Raw genomic sequence first — 15,083 nt, 5'->3', positions numbered from 1 at the left:
CTAGAATAAATAAATACTGTATTTTACAACAGGGTACCAACAGGGGCCTAACTACAGGGTAATTTGTGATCCTCATACACATTTTAGATTTTGAGCAAAGAAAATAATTTTTTGGTTTAACAATAAAGTCTAATTTTTTAATAAATTGTTTAGTAATATCATGAACAAAATTATCGTTTAGAATCTTAATAGTTAAATGTATTGTTGATAAAATTAAGTGCCTTTTTTTATTTTATTAATTATGCAAAATGTTATATATTATTTTATCAAGTTTTAATACGTACATGGTTTTACATACTTTAGAATTTTAAGTATAAATGTTTAGTTAGTGCAACGTTAAGATCCTTAATTTATAAAAAAAAAAAAAATAATAATTTCTTCTCATTCACAGATAACTATAATTACATTAGTTGTTTACATTTCTAACAGCTTAATACATTATTATTTATTAATATACTTTTATAATATTATATAATATATTATCAAAATAATTTCAGTTTTAAAAGTTTTAATAATTCACAAGAGCACGCATTTCCGACCACAACATTTTGGTATCCGAGGCAGTTGTCACTCCCCCCTAAATTGGGCCCCTAAATTATTCGGCGTGGATGTCGGTCGGTCGACGAAAAAAAAAACGACATGTGATCGTTTATCGTGTAAAGTTGATGTGTTTTACGCAAACACTGTTTTTGAGAAAATCGATTTTGGTTGTTGGTGTAACACTAAAAAAAATGAACGCAAAGACATGACATTTTTAATGGTTGTTCATATTTGCATTTTCTATACATGATTAAATTTTAAAAATATTTTGATTTGTCTTGAACTATTTAGGAACATTTTCAGTTTTCAATTTTATTAGTATTTTTTTCTATGGATGTCAATAAAACTTAATTTGTTGGGTAAAAAAGCTTGAAAATTTAATACAAGGCTCCTTCAATATTTTTACAATAATATTTGAAAAAATACTAAAAATCCTTAGTCACATTTTTAATTTATAAGCATTTAAAGATCAAATCTTCACAAAATACGGAAAAATCACGAAAATTAGCAAATTATTTTGAGTTGAGAATTCACAAAAATTTTTCTTTTTAAATCTAAGATTTAAAAACGTAATACAATATTATCTACAGGTTAGGTTAAAAAAAAAAAAAAAAAAAAAATGTCTACAAGTAAGTCAAATTAAATTTTTATGAGTGTTTGAAATTCATATTTCTACAACATTTGATATTCGCTCGATTTCTTATGTAACGATTTTCTTATTTTGTAGTAATTAAAAAACGTATGACTGGAGATACTTTAAAATTTCACTGAATGTCTAAATTTAATTAGCATTTTTTATTCACGATACATTTTTGTAAATAATTAGCCTCTTCTTGAGCTGTTTATGGACATTGTCAGCTTTCAATTTTTTTAGTTTTTTTTTCTATAAATGTCAATAAAATTTTATTTTCCGGTAAAAAAGCGTGAAAATTTAATGCAAAGCTCCTGATATAATGTTACAATTGCAGTTGGAAAATTTTAAAAAAAAATATATAAACACAATTTTTTTTTATAAGCATTAAAAGTTCAAATTTTGACAACATTTATCAAATTTATAATTAAAATTTTGAATTTTGACAAAATACGGAAAAATCACGAGAATTAGCAAATTATTTTGAGTTGTTTACGGACATTGTCAGTTTTCAATTTTTTTAGTTTTTTTTTTTTAAATATCAATAAAATTTTTTTTTTGGGTAAAAAAGCGTGAAAATTTAATATAAGGCTCCTGATATATCGTTCTAATAGCAGTTGAAAAATATTAAAAATACATATGCACAATTTTTTTTTATAAGCATTTAAAGTTCAAATTTTGACAACATTTATTAAATTTATAATTTATTAACTATTTTGTGGTTAAATTTATAAATTTTTAACTTTTATGGCTAAGGATTGAAAATTTAAAACAAGGCTCCACGTAAATAGGTTATATATAAATTACTTTATTCACAATAATATCATCAAATATACTAGGTAATATCATAGGCTGACTGACCGTTTTCGCTCAGAATCGTTTTTCTTATACAATGATATTATATCGTTGAATTCAAATTTAACACCATCCATTACAGTCACCCACTTGTAACCTAATGTACAGCACAGAGACACCCACTTATCCACCTTTTTTAAGGAATTGTGCTTAGGCAATTCATTCGTCTCTGTTCGTTTTTGTGTGTGTAGTAAATGATCATTAGTGTATGTATACTTCCCACCAATCACCTGCATTATACATATTACGCAGGCACCATGCACATGTAATTTTGTCATTAGATCAAAATAATCAAAACCAATTTATGGACGTGGAATAGTTAGCTATACGCCTGCCAATATTTTAAGTACTTCTAAAGCTTCGATTTAAAAAATGTATAAGATTTTTCAATGCATAAACTAGATTACTATGCCTCAACCGGAACACTTTTTCAATTTTAACAAATCATTGACGGGAATAGACATTTTAAATGTTATACATTTTTAAAAATTTATATTAAATGTATTAAAAACTATTAAAAATATTAAAATATTGAAAACATGCACCGACCGATGCTCAGTAAACTCCACTCAACAATTTTTTTAATTATTTTAATCGAACCACTAAGTACCTTAATTGTTCTCAGTCGCTAAGGTCATTTTGTTTTAAAATTTTTGTTAAAAAATTGATAGACTTTGCAGGTGCTTTAACATAATCCTTATATGTGAATATGCGATAACCCCGATGTCATATTATACACTTACCCCCAATATATGCAAAATACAATTTCATACTTTAACCCTCTAAAAACTAACACTCTGCAGTTGTTTTGCCCATATGCAAACCCGGATATTGTACATCAAGTTTTATTTGTAAAATCACTGGTTTGTAATAAAGTTTTTGTGAGAACTTTATATTTGGTATAATTGAACACCTATACTTTGGTGGAATTTTCTTAATTAAAAAAAAACTCGTAAATCGTTACATATTGCAGTTCAAAAAAATGTATTATAATACAATCGTTTCTCTTGACACGTTATACAGGCAACTCAGTCAAGAAAAAGATCAAATGGCTCGGGAAATTGACTTGGAAAAACAAAAGAAGAAACGGCTTTCGTGCCACAACGAAGAACTGCAGTGGAAACTGAAAAAGAGCACCGAAGTAGCTAATCATTTAGCTGTTTCAACAAAGAGATTGAGTAAGTCGTCGAAACTCGTCTGAACAACGATCTGTTTGATCTGTTTTATAAATAAAAATGTTTAATTCCGCAGGTCAAACAACGCAAGACCTTGCAGCTATGAGAGAGGCACAAAACAACTATCAGAAACTATGCAGCAGGAAGAGTTCCAATTCGGAAAACAGGTAATATTATAATAATATTATTAGTTATTAATTTACACATTATTGTTCATTATTTTGAGCGGGCCCAAGTCGAGCGTCGCGTGTTTTCATGGGTGTTATCTTTATGAAGTAATTTTATTGTAGTGTGTGTTATCCGTGATCGATATTCTTATGTTATCTCGCTATCAAATGTTATCACCGCAATACGAATTGTACTGTCGTCTTTGTAGGAATTAGACTTGTAGCTTGTACTTTCGAAGTCCTGTACATTAACGAGTCAACAAGTTTAGGCGATTTAAATTAATTAAATTAATTTAACGCACTACCTATATAATTTCAGTTTTTTTAGTAACTTAATTTATTTGCCCTTGTGTTATGACTTAAAGTAACGCAATATGTTTCGCAACTGTTCGTCTGTTCCAACTTCCCAATTAAGTTAAATTTGAATTTTCATTAACAACTACATATTATACATTATATAACTACATATTTTATGTTTGTCTCCCGAGTATGCATGTTATTTTCTTTTTTAATGCCTTTGCTTATTTGTACTATACCGGTGTTACGTTAATTGTTTTTTAGTGAAAAAATGTAATTAAAATATTTTAAAACTAAGTGAGTTTATGTTAACATAAACTGTTAAAATGTCTATTAACTTAACATTTAATTAAAAAAATAAAAATCCTTGACTCTAGTTACTTCTAACTGAATTAAAAATATAAATGTTACTAACACGCACTCTGTCTTGCAAAAATGTTGTTGAACATATTGTACTTCGGAATTTTTCCGATTTATTACATTTTCATATTCAATCTCGAATACGTATTTCTACTTCCGCGTATTGTAAAAATCGTGTTTTTCCCGTGTATTCGAGCACACACAAAAATGTCTTACTCTCAAATACGGAACGTATAGTATTTATATTTCCATTTTGGCCTCGATAGCTCACCCTTGCAACCCTCCTACCCAGTAATAAATTTTACGAAAGTAAAATGTCAATACGTATATCAAAACTAATTATAATATATTGTCGGTTGTGTTTGGTATTCAGCGGTGACGAGGACACGATGACTAGCCAACTGGTGGAGGTAGACTCGGAGGCGCCGGCCCGGATACTGGGAGTGATGAAGAAGAACGATTCGCTGTCGTACGTGTTCGAGGTGGAAGAGAAACCGTCGGATATCGCCACTCGGCTGGTGCGCCGGGCCAGCAGTCTGCGGTCGGTGGGCAAGTCACGGACGCGTGCGCGCGGACCGACTGGCGGCGAGAAGCGGTCCCGGGCCAGATCGCAGTCGGGCGGCGGGTCGTCCGACAAGTCGGTGGAACTGGACTCGGCGCTCACCCGGAACCTGGACGAACTGTTCGCGCCCGGCCCGAACGACCGGTACCTGAGCGGCTGTTTCACGTGCAGCTCGGACTCCTCCAACTCGTCGCCGGAGCACCACCTCCACAACGTGGTGCAGACCTACGAACAGAACCACGGTCCGTCCTATGTACAGGTGGTCGCCGAGCAGACCGGCGGTGGTGATAAGGCCCAGGGCAGTGGGCTGACCATCGTCTGAGAAGATAATATTTTGGTCGTCTTCGTACGGATGGGTGACGGGAGGGATGGAAGGAAAGTCCTGAGGGATAGATCCTTATAATATCATGTTCGCGCACAATACGCATTCTCTGTTAGACTTATTTTTCTCTCGTTAGATTGTGCCAAATACCGTAAGAAAGTTGTTCACAATTCACAATCCATGTTTATATTATAATTTTATAATGTGTGTTTAATGTAAAAATCAAAATACCTTTTACTTTTTACCGCTAACGTCGTTTTGAATTTTTATTACGATTTTATTTTGTTTTACAAAAGCGCGAGCGTGTGTGTATTTTTTCTCTAGTAACTCTTAAGACTGAATTCTTTAAAAAAAAAAAAAAAATTGACCGAGTCTTGGGGAGAATTTTTTTTTTTTTTTTGAAAATGTGTCAAGAGAACATAATAATTATTATTTTTTTAATTGTATCGCTTACACAGTGTAACTATGTTTTTATTTTAAGATTTAAATGTTTATAATGTAGTCTAACGTTTTATTTATTTTTTAGTATTAGTTTCCGCGAGATAGAGGTATGCCACCTTCATTTTATTTAAATTCCCCGTGACCATTATACCATATTACTTAAATCTTGTGACTTACGCGTCTTACTGCGCTGCGTCATTGTTAGTCTTTACTGTTGTAATTTATTTATATTTTTTAAAACAATACTGCACAACAAATCGTGTAACTTAACAGTTTGACTAGCTTTCATTTGTGTTGTATAATTTTGACTTGTCTGACCAAATATAAGTTATCTGATGCTTTATGTGTCAAACATAATACATTAGTCATGTAAAATGTATATTATTTTATTTTTCATTCTTTTTTTCCTGACGTTCGAAAACATTTTTTCGAAAAACATGTATGCATTTATCTACACAGTCTTTAGTTTTTCAAAAAAATCTTGTACTATCCTTTGCTATCCTCTGTACTGTCCAACTCTTTTACCTTTTCTCTTGTACTTTAAATGTTATTTTTATATTATATATTACTATATATATTTTTATACTATATATTATTCAGCTCCTCCATTTGGTATTAAAACATGAAAATGTTAAACATAATATAATTTTTTTGATTTAACATCACTGACCGCTCCCTCCTTTGGAAATTCTGTGAATGTCACCGTGGTAGGCAGTGTACGCGTTATGATCTTAATATGCTAAATTATAAATTTTCATTCCATTATCATGTTCATCGATCCAATCATATGATTTTGATACTGAAAACGGTTTAAACGACTCAAAATTGTTACTCTGGATCTTACGAATAACGTTATCTACCTATTTACTTAATTATCTAAATGTTTAAAATAAATTAAGAATATCTTGTACACCTTTATACTTAATAAGACAAAAATGTTGATAAGTATAGGTCATCTATGTAATACCTTTTTTTTCTGTTATATTATTAATTAATTTATACAATCTGTAAATTAATTTTTTTACAATAAGTACAAGCCCTGCACATATTTTTACTAGGACCCAATTTCGAAGTGCTTGGTTTACTGCCTAACACTGCACTAATCCAGCAGCCAATAGATTGGTTAGCATTCGATATTATTTTGTTTGTGCTAATCAGCTGTATGATGTAAACCATTTTATAAACTAAATTATTTTCTTTTTAGGCTTTACTTAAAATGAGTTCTACAAGTATAAAAAACGAAAAGCTAAATGATAAATTAACGTTAGTAAAAGTTGCCTGCAATTATCCGAAACAGTAAAAACATTATTTTTCTATCTGCTAGGGTAGCGTTCACTAAAGATTTGAATAATTTCTCTAAAAATGGTATGTTACCAATTATTTGTATAGATAGGTATATTGTATACCTGTCTAGTTTATTATTTTACTTGCCTTAATTTTTTTTTTTGATACCACGATTGTTTTCAATATCTGACTTAGTGAAAAGGGGCCTACTCACTTCAGTTATCGGTGTGGACGGACGATTGAAGCAGCGAAAAATGTACAAACATTATAATCTTAATAAGCTGTACTTAGTATACTGAGCACCTACTTTGCCTATTTAACTTCAGCTGTATGATTGAAACCTTATACAAAAATATGACTGTATTAGGTTTATGGAAATAAATAAATTATTTCTGAATAAATGCTTTTGTTTATACAATTACTATTTTGAATGACAATATACATTTTTAGTTTCATTCTTTGAATAAAAATAATTTTCTAAGAATTCTGTTTAATAAAATCGAATTTTTACCAAGTAATAAATTATAATTATTTATGATAAACGGTTGTATGAGCGGAGTGTCAGTGTGTCACATGGGTTGACTATCTAGGTAGTGGGTACCCAGCAAAACTTTGGCATTCCAATAACTGCTCAATAATAATTAACTATACTCGTCAAAATTTAATTTGTATATATCGAAGTTCATGGACAAGCATGTAAAAAAAAATTTCTGTTTTGTCAATTTACTGTGGTAAAATATACATATCTCTTAAAAAAAATAAACGCATTTCATAATGACATCAAATTAAGTAAAAAATATATAATCTACACTAGTAACATATTTTGTTTTTGTTCTTCATCCAATTCCAATATTCATTAAAATCTTCCATTTTTGTACAGGTCATTCTTCCATATCATTGTCCATTGACTACTTACTTCGAGGGAATTTATTAACTATTTATTATTAATTAAATTTGGCACATTATAATATTGTATCATTATCTTATAGCTTAACAATAAATATCATACACCTATTATATAATAGGAATAAATGGAAATACGCCAAGACAGAAAATGAATACCTGCCAACAAATTATTACAATATTGTAGTCTGTCATATATTTTGGTCTACGAATCTTATATAATATGAACGGTGTAACAGAAAGACTTGAAAAAAATTATGCTTCTTAAACTTATGATATGACAAAAATAATTGTTAAAATTATATGATTAGTAAATAATTTAAGGAGTATACTTATGTCAGCAAATTCCCAAAAAAAATATTTTGAAAAAAGTAATTACGTTCCAAATTCATTTAATCAAAAAAATATTGATATTTTAAAAATTCTAAAAAATAAACTACTTGACGTGGATAAATATTTTTACCATCAAAATTGTTCTTATAATCTGATTCACAAATTGGCTATTTTTAAATTTTTAATATATCCAAAAAAATGTAAATCAAATTTAAAATTTTTATTTTCAGTGTAAAAAAATAAAAATAATTGTTTGTATAACAGCAAATGTGTAGCGCGAGTGACTATAAATTATGTATAAAAAAAAAATTTATATTGATTAGCACAGAGGTTTTTCCAAAAGTAAGTTCTATCTGTTACAGGGTGCAGTATAAGAAACTGAATAAATAAAAAAGGTGGATAAGTGGATGTCGCTCTGCTGTACAGTAGGTTATAAGTGGGTCACTGTAATGGATGGTGTTAAATTTTAATTCAATGATATAATATCATTATATAAGAAAAACGATTCTGAGCGAAAACGGTCAGTCAGCCTATGATATTACCAAGTATATTTGATAATATTATTGTGAATAAAGTAATTTATATATAACCTATTTACGTGGAGCCTTGTTTTAAATTTTCAATCCTTAGCCATAAAAGTTAAACATTTTATAGATTTTTAACCACAGAATAATTAATAAATTATAAATTTGATAAATGTTGTCAAAATTTGAACTTTAAATGCTTATAAAAAAAAAATTGTGCCTATGTATTTTTAATATTTTTCAACTGCTATTAGAACGATATATTAAGAGCCTTATATTAAATTTTCACGCTTTTTTACTCAACGAAAAAAATTTATTTATATTTATAGAAAAAAAAACTAAAAAAATTGAAAACTGTCCATAAACAGTTCAAGTTTTTCATAATTTTATCGTGTGTAGAAAATGCTAATATAAACATTCAGTGAAATTTTCAAGTATCTACAGTCATTCGTTTTTTAATTACAATAAAATAAGAAAATTGTTACATGAGAAATCAAGTGAATATCAAATGTTGTAAAAATATAAATTTCAGACGCTCATAAAAATTTAATTTAAGTTTCTTGTAGACATTATTTTTTGCTAAAGACAGACAAACTTATGAGTAATCTTATATTACATTTTAAAATCTTAGATTTAAAAAGCAAAATTTTTATGAATTCTCAACTCAAAATATTTTGCTAATTCTCGTGATTTTTCCGTATTTTGTCAATAACCTAGGAGCCTTCTATTAAATTTTCAAGCTTTTTTACTCAACAGATAAAATTTTATTGATATTTATAAAAAAAAAAACTAAAAAAATTGAAAACTGACAATGTCCGTAAACAGCTCAAAAGAATCAAAATATTTTCAACATTTTATGGTGTATAAAAAATGCTAATATAAACATTCAGTCAAAATTTCATGTCTCTATGGTCATTTGTTTAAGAGTTACACCAAAAACCAAAATCGATTTTCTCGAAAACAGATTTTGCGTAATAATTCCCGTTTTTCCTTAATTTTTCTTTTATTTTTCACGTCGCTTTTGAAAACTACTGGGAAATTTTTACTTTTGACCTTCTCAAAGTACCAACTAGATTCACTTTCCTATCAGAAAAGTTACTGTTGAAGAAAATCCAAGCACTTTTACTGTCCTAAAAGGTGATGACAGACACAAAAAAAAAAATAAAAAAAAACACACATCAATGTAAAATCAATACATTTATCGCTTTGCTCAGAATCTAAAAAAAATATTCTCTTTAATTCGACAAAAAAATAAATCCGCGATCTGTGAAAAAATAATAATTGTTATGTTTTAAGGCATTATATCATTATATTTGATTGATTATTGAAAAAAATAATAGCGTGATCGCCGCCGTCGACGGCGTGTAAAAACATCATCTTAAATAGAAGTATTTTGCTTCGTGTTTTCGACCGGGAGCCGTGGCGCGCTCCTGTAATCCGGCTGCTCGGTGGTCGGAATGCGTGGATGGTTGCGGTGGGGGCAACTGTGGCAGGTCGGTCCGCGTCAAACGGACGTCCGCGCTAAGCTTGTCGTCGATATGGGTCCGGCGGGCTAGCCCACCGCCCAGGTCAGCTATGGTGTGGCGGGTCAGGGTCAGGGGGGAAACCCAGCAGCCAAAAGTCTCTAGCAGCGCGGGATAGCGTCTGCGAGTGGAGGACGTCCGTTCGCAGCCCCGCCGTCACATCCCCCCAGACCACATTCCGAAATTTTTTGCGTTTTTTTTTTTCGCATTTTCCGATCTTTTTTTACCATTTTTCCTGCGCTTTTTTTTTGTACAAGTCGATCGATGACGAGTGAAGTAAAAAAAAATTGAACAAATTTATTATGTATGGGGGGGGGGGGTCATATATCTCCCCCTCTTTGGCGTATTTTAAAAACAAATAACTGTGAATACTTGAAGTGATCACCAAATGTGGTTTTCTATATTATATTTATTTAATTTTTTCTTAAAAAAATGTCCACGCAAAAATACGTAAATATTGTACTATATTATGTAATTAATGCATTTTCAAAACATTTTGATTAAGTTTAAAGGTTTTTAAACTTAATAAAATAATGTGTGTACGTATGTTCATGACGTACCTATGATGTATAGATTATATACATTTGAATAATAAATAATAATTATTTTTTCATGTATACAATATATTATTTTGAAGATAATAATATTATTAGGTACATAATAAGCATAAAAATCCTTCGTCACAGTTTTTTTTATAAGCATAAAATCTTTACAAAATACTGAAAAATCACCAAAATTTGCTAATTATTTTAAGTTAAATATTCATAAAAAGTTTTTTTTTTTAAATTTAAGATTTGAAAATGTAATACAAGATTACTCATAATTTAGTCTACCTTTATAAAAGAAAAATGTCTATAAGCAAATAAAATAAAACTTTTTTGAACGTTTGAAGTTTATATTTTTACAATATTGGATATTCGCTCGATTTCTCATGTAGCGACTTTGATATTTTGTTGTTACTCAAAAACGAATAACTGTTGCCACATGAAAATTTTACTGAGTATATTTATTTTTTTTTGTAATTTTATTTTTCTATAATTATCAATACAATTTTATTTGTTGGGTAAAAAAGTATGAACATTTAATACAGGGCTCCTGATGTATTGTTACAATAGTTGTTGGAAAGTGTTAAAAATATATAGAGTATAATTTTTAGTTATAAGTATTTAAAGTTCGATTTTTACAAAATGTATCAAATTTAAAATGTAATAATTCTTTTGTAGTTAAAATGTATAAAATGTTCAACTTTTATAGTTATAGATTGAAAATTTAAAACAAGGTTCCACGTAAATAGGTTATTTATAAATTATTTTATTGACAATCATAATATTAAATATACTGAGAAATATATTAAATTGGTAATTCTCAGTTATTTAATATGTAATTTTTTTCAAATTTAAACTTAAAAGAACAATAAAAAAACTTGTTTTTATATTTATATGATTTTTTTGTTAAAACGAAACCCACTTACGTGGAACTTTAAACTATCTATCCTTAGCTATACAAGTTGTACATTTTATATATTTTAACTACAAAATCAATTTTAAATTTGATATATTTTGTCAAAAATCTAACCTGAAATACTTATAAAAAAATTTTGCCTATTTGAACCTTTGCCAATGATTAAAATGTTATTGAAATCTATAGAAAAAATACTAAACAAATTAGGAACTGAAATTATCTGTATACAGCTCAAAACAAATCAACATTTTTAAAAATTATATGGTACATAGGAAATGCTAATATAAACATTCAGTAAATAAAATTTCACAAATCTACGGTAATTTGTTTTAGAGCTATACGTACACTAAAAACCAAAATCGATTTTTTGAAAACTACTGGAAATTTTAAATGTTTGTTGCACTAACTATATTCACTTTCCCGTCGAACAAGATACCGAAGTTGAAAATCGAAGCATTATTTCGACTACTAACGTACACAGGGACAAATAAATAATAAAACTCACATTATTGTTAAAATTAATACATTTATTGCTCAGCTCAGAATTTAAAATATGGGTCGATCGATCCCTCGTAGTCGGTTTGTACATATTAGCAGTGTTGAGTTTATCTAGATAAATTATCTAGATAAATATTCTTTTATCTTTTATCTTATCTAGATAAATAGAGATTATTAATTTACACAGTTATCTAAGATAAAAATCACCGTTATCTAGATGAATTTATCCAGATAATTTAATTTATTAAACGGCTTTTATTTATTATAATTTATAGGTAGACAATTAAGTAATTTATTAAGTAGGTGATTTTTACTAATAACTATCGACATTTTTGATAACATACTATCAAGTTATTCTATATTTCTACGAGCTTACAGAGAGTTCCATAAAACCAATATAAAAAAAAATTATCCGATAATTTATCTAGATAAAAAAAAAATTTTTTCATCTTTATCTAGATAAATAAATGATTAAGTTATCTTTATCTTTACCTAGATAAAATTATATTTATCTCGGCTCAACACTGCATATAAGGGTAAACCGAATATTTTTTCAGTGTGAAAAAATGAATAATGAACCCTTCATAATAATATATGATAGTTATCCGATTAAGAAAATAAACCGTTACACGATTACTATAAAAGTTAAGAAATTCTAAAACTCCAAACTTTGTGAATTTGCACATTTCGTATTAGGTATGTATATTTTTTAGTACGTAAAATTTTCATGGAAATCATAATTGGAAAACATTCAAAAATATTTCTTAAAAAAAATTATTTCTGGTTATAGGTTTAGATATAGCCATTATTTAAACTACTTATGTTGTATACAGACAGAAAAAATTAAAAAAAAATTATTACGCAAATCATAAATTCGCTTATAGTTTTATAATAGGTCGTTTCATTCTATTTATTAAATTAACGATGCTAAATATGATCTGTTGATCTTAATCTGGCTACACAAGACGCAGTCAACTGAATTCGTGCTTATGGAGTCAGCGTTTACCAAGTTTCGGACTTCAGTAAAATTTAATTCCCGCCACATCGGCCAGAAGTACCAAATGCAATAGATAACCGTTATGATTATCACTAAGATAGTAATAATTGTTATCAAATGAATAACAACATAATGTTATTTTATTGTTTGCCGACTTTTGAATCATTCGATTATTAAATATTAGGTAGATATTTGAAATTTCAACAGAAATACAATTCCGTTCATAAGTTTTAGTAAAAAATTACCATATGTACTCTTTTTAGTAAAACATCCAAAGTATCGCCTTGCCATATTACGTTAATTTTCATTTGTAAGTATTATTTTCTAGTTGTACTGATTATATTTCTTAATAATATGGGGTCAGACTAATTTGTTAATTTGTTCACAAGGTTACATAGATTTCTAAAATAGAAAATACAAGTAAATAATGGCTATAAATCTTCAAATTAAATGATTATCCGATTGCTATCTGGCACAGAATCTGCGGTAATCATTTCACAACCAGTGATTATAAACGTTCGAAACTTTTAAGATTTAAATTTTACTCTGAATTTTGATCGTTCATACTGTAAAATGTTAAAGCAAACCTTTGGACATTTTTAACTAAAAAACACTGCTCAAAAATGTCATCGCGATATATAGATTTGTATGTTTTTTTTGTTTATATTTTTTAAAAAAAATTGCAATTACTATCTCTACTTAATTGTATAATATTTTATTATTTACTACATGGATTTTTAAAAGGAAGGAGCTAATAAATAACAATATTATCTTTGTAGTTCATAATGTAGTTCATTCATTAATATTATTAGATACACTATGTTGTCATTTTTTCCCCATTTATTCATCCATAATATTTTAACTAATAAGTTGCATATAATATGTCACACATAAATTAACTGAATAAAAAAAATAACAGTTATATGAATTGAAATGCCATAGGTAGTTATTTAAAAAAAATGGTTAACCTATTCAAATTTGTATTATCACTATCAGTTCTAAAACTTTGATTTACACAGCCGCCAAAAAAAAAAAAAAAAAAAATGAAAAATTTGGTATAGACGCGGCAGGAAAGTACAGCGTTCTGGGGATTTATAAAAACGTAAGATTGTAAACTTCTAAAAAAAAGATTTGCGCAAATTTATTGTTGCACCATCAGTCTTGACTTGTTAAAATACATGTTTCAAAAAAAAAAAAAACTCAATTGGTAGCTATTTCCCCATTAATTTTCTTGAACGTAAAGAAAAACTACCTAATAAACCATTTTATGTATCTGGAATTTTTTATATTTGCAAATAAGCAAATTAAAATTTACACTAAGTGAAGTTATATTTTTTTCAAAGTTAACTTTTAACTTAACTTAATTTTTCTAAAATAACTTAACTTAATTAAAATTAGTTAGCTTGCCCAGCCTTGGCTGGTACTATACCTAATCCCTAATTAGGTACAGTATGTGACAGCCAGCAGGGGCACGATCCCGTGTTTATTAAGATTAAGATTTAACAAAGATAACGATGAAAGTGTAACGTACCATTTATATTGAAACCATTTATATATATTAGGTTATTTATAACCTAATAATATAGGTAGGTAAAACTACTAATACAGCTTACCGGTTTTTTTTTTTATAAATTTCGTAACAGTTTATAAGTTTGATTTTGAACTATTTGTAGGTATATAACAGTTTGTAAATACAGCTCATTGGGTCTTTTACCATATCACCACCACCTTAATTACGCCCCTGCGTCAACATAATGATTTACCTACTATAATATACGTTTTTCAACCACAATTGCCCTTCCTCACAGACTCTGGGAATTTCGACCTACCCAATGCGCCAACAAGATTTACTTTCCAACCAGAAAAAATGAGAAGCAAAGCATTATTTCAACTACTTATGTTGTAGACAGACACAAAAAATTGGAAAATAAAATTATTACGCAGAGCTTAAAGCGCTAATAGTTTCAAAATAGGTCGTTTCACTCTAATTTTTAAGCTAACGATGCTAATTAATGTGGTCTGTTGATCGTAAATTTGCTACACAAGACGCAGACAATAAAATGCCCATGTGACGTTTCACGTCCGCTGAATTCGTGCTTATGGAGTCAGCGTTTACGAAGTTTCGGACTTTAGTAAAATTTAAATTCCCGCCACATCGGCCAGAAGTACCACATGCAATAGATAACCGTTCTGATTATCACTAAGATAGT

At 28.7% G+C, this 15,083-nt stretch overlaps 1 protein-coding gene across 1 annotated transcript; it reads left to right on the top strand.

Annotated features, from left to right (window-relative positions):
• The first annotated feature begins 1,962 nt into the window (after positions 1-1,962).
• Positions 1,963-5,701, top strand: LOC132935467 (uncharacterized). The gene is made up of 3 exons (XM_061002029.1): positions 1,963-3,204; positions 3,278-3,368; positions 4,399-5,701. The coding sequence occupies exons 1-3, from the start codon at positions 3,009-3,011 to the stop codon at positions 4,907-4,909; spliced, it is 798 nt and encodes a 265-aa protein (XP_060858012.1). The 5' UTR covers positions 1,963-3,008; the 3' UTR covers positions 4,910-5,701.
• The last annotated feature ends 9,382 nt before the right edge of the window (positions 5,702-15,083 follow it).

This window comes from Metopolophium dirhodum, chromosome 1 (genome assembly GCF_019925205.1).
Source record: "Metopolophium dirhodum isolate CAU chromosome 1, ASM1992520v1, whole genome shotgun sequence".
NCBI lineage: Eukaryota > Metazoa > Arthropoda > Insecta > Hemiptera > Aphididae > Metopolophium > Metopolophium dirhodum.
Note: the sequence above shows the minus strand (reverse complement) of the source record. Positions and strands in the feature narration are given on the sequence as shown.

What these genes read in the sequence shown, in the direction of transcription:
- LOC132935467 (XM_061002029.1), top strand. Translation starts at nt 3,009, where the DNA reads ATGTATTATAATACAATCGTTTCTCTTGACACGTTATACAGGCAACTC. An exon ending in TGTTTCAACAAAGAGATTGA is followed by an intron (nt 3,205 to 3,277) that starts GTAAGTCGTCGA and finishes TTAATTCCGCAG; the next exon opens with GTCAAACAACGCAAGACCTT. An exon ending in AGTTCCAATTCGGAAAACAG is followed by an intron (nt 3,369 to 4,398) that starts GTAATATTATAA and finishes TTTGGTATTCAG; the next exon opens with CGGTGACGAGGACACGATGA.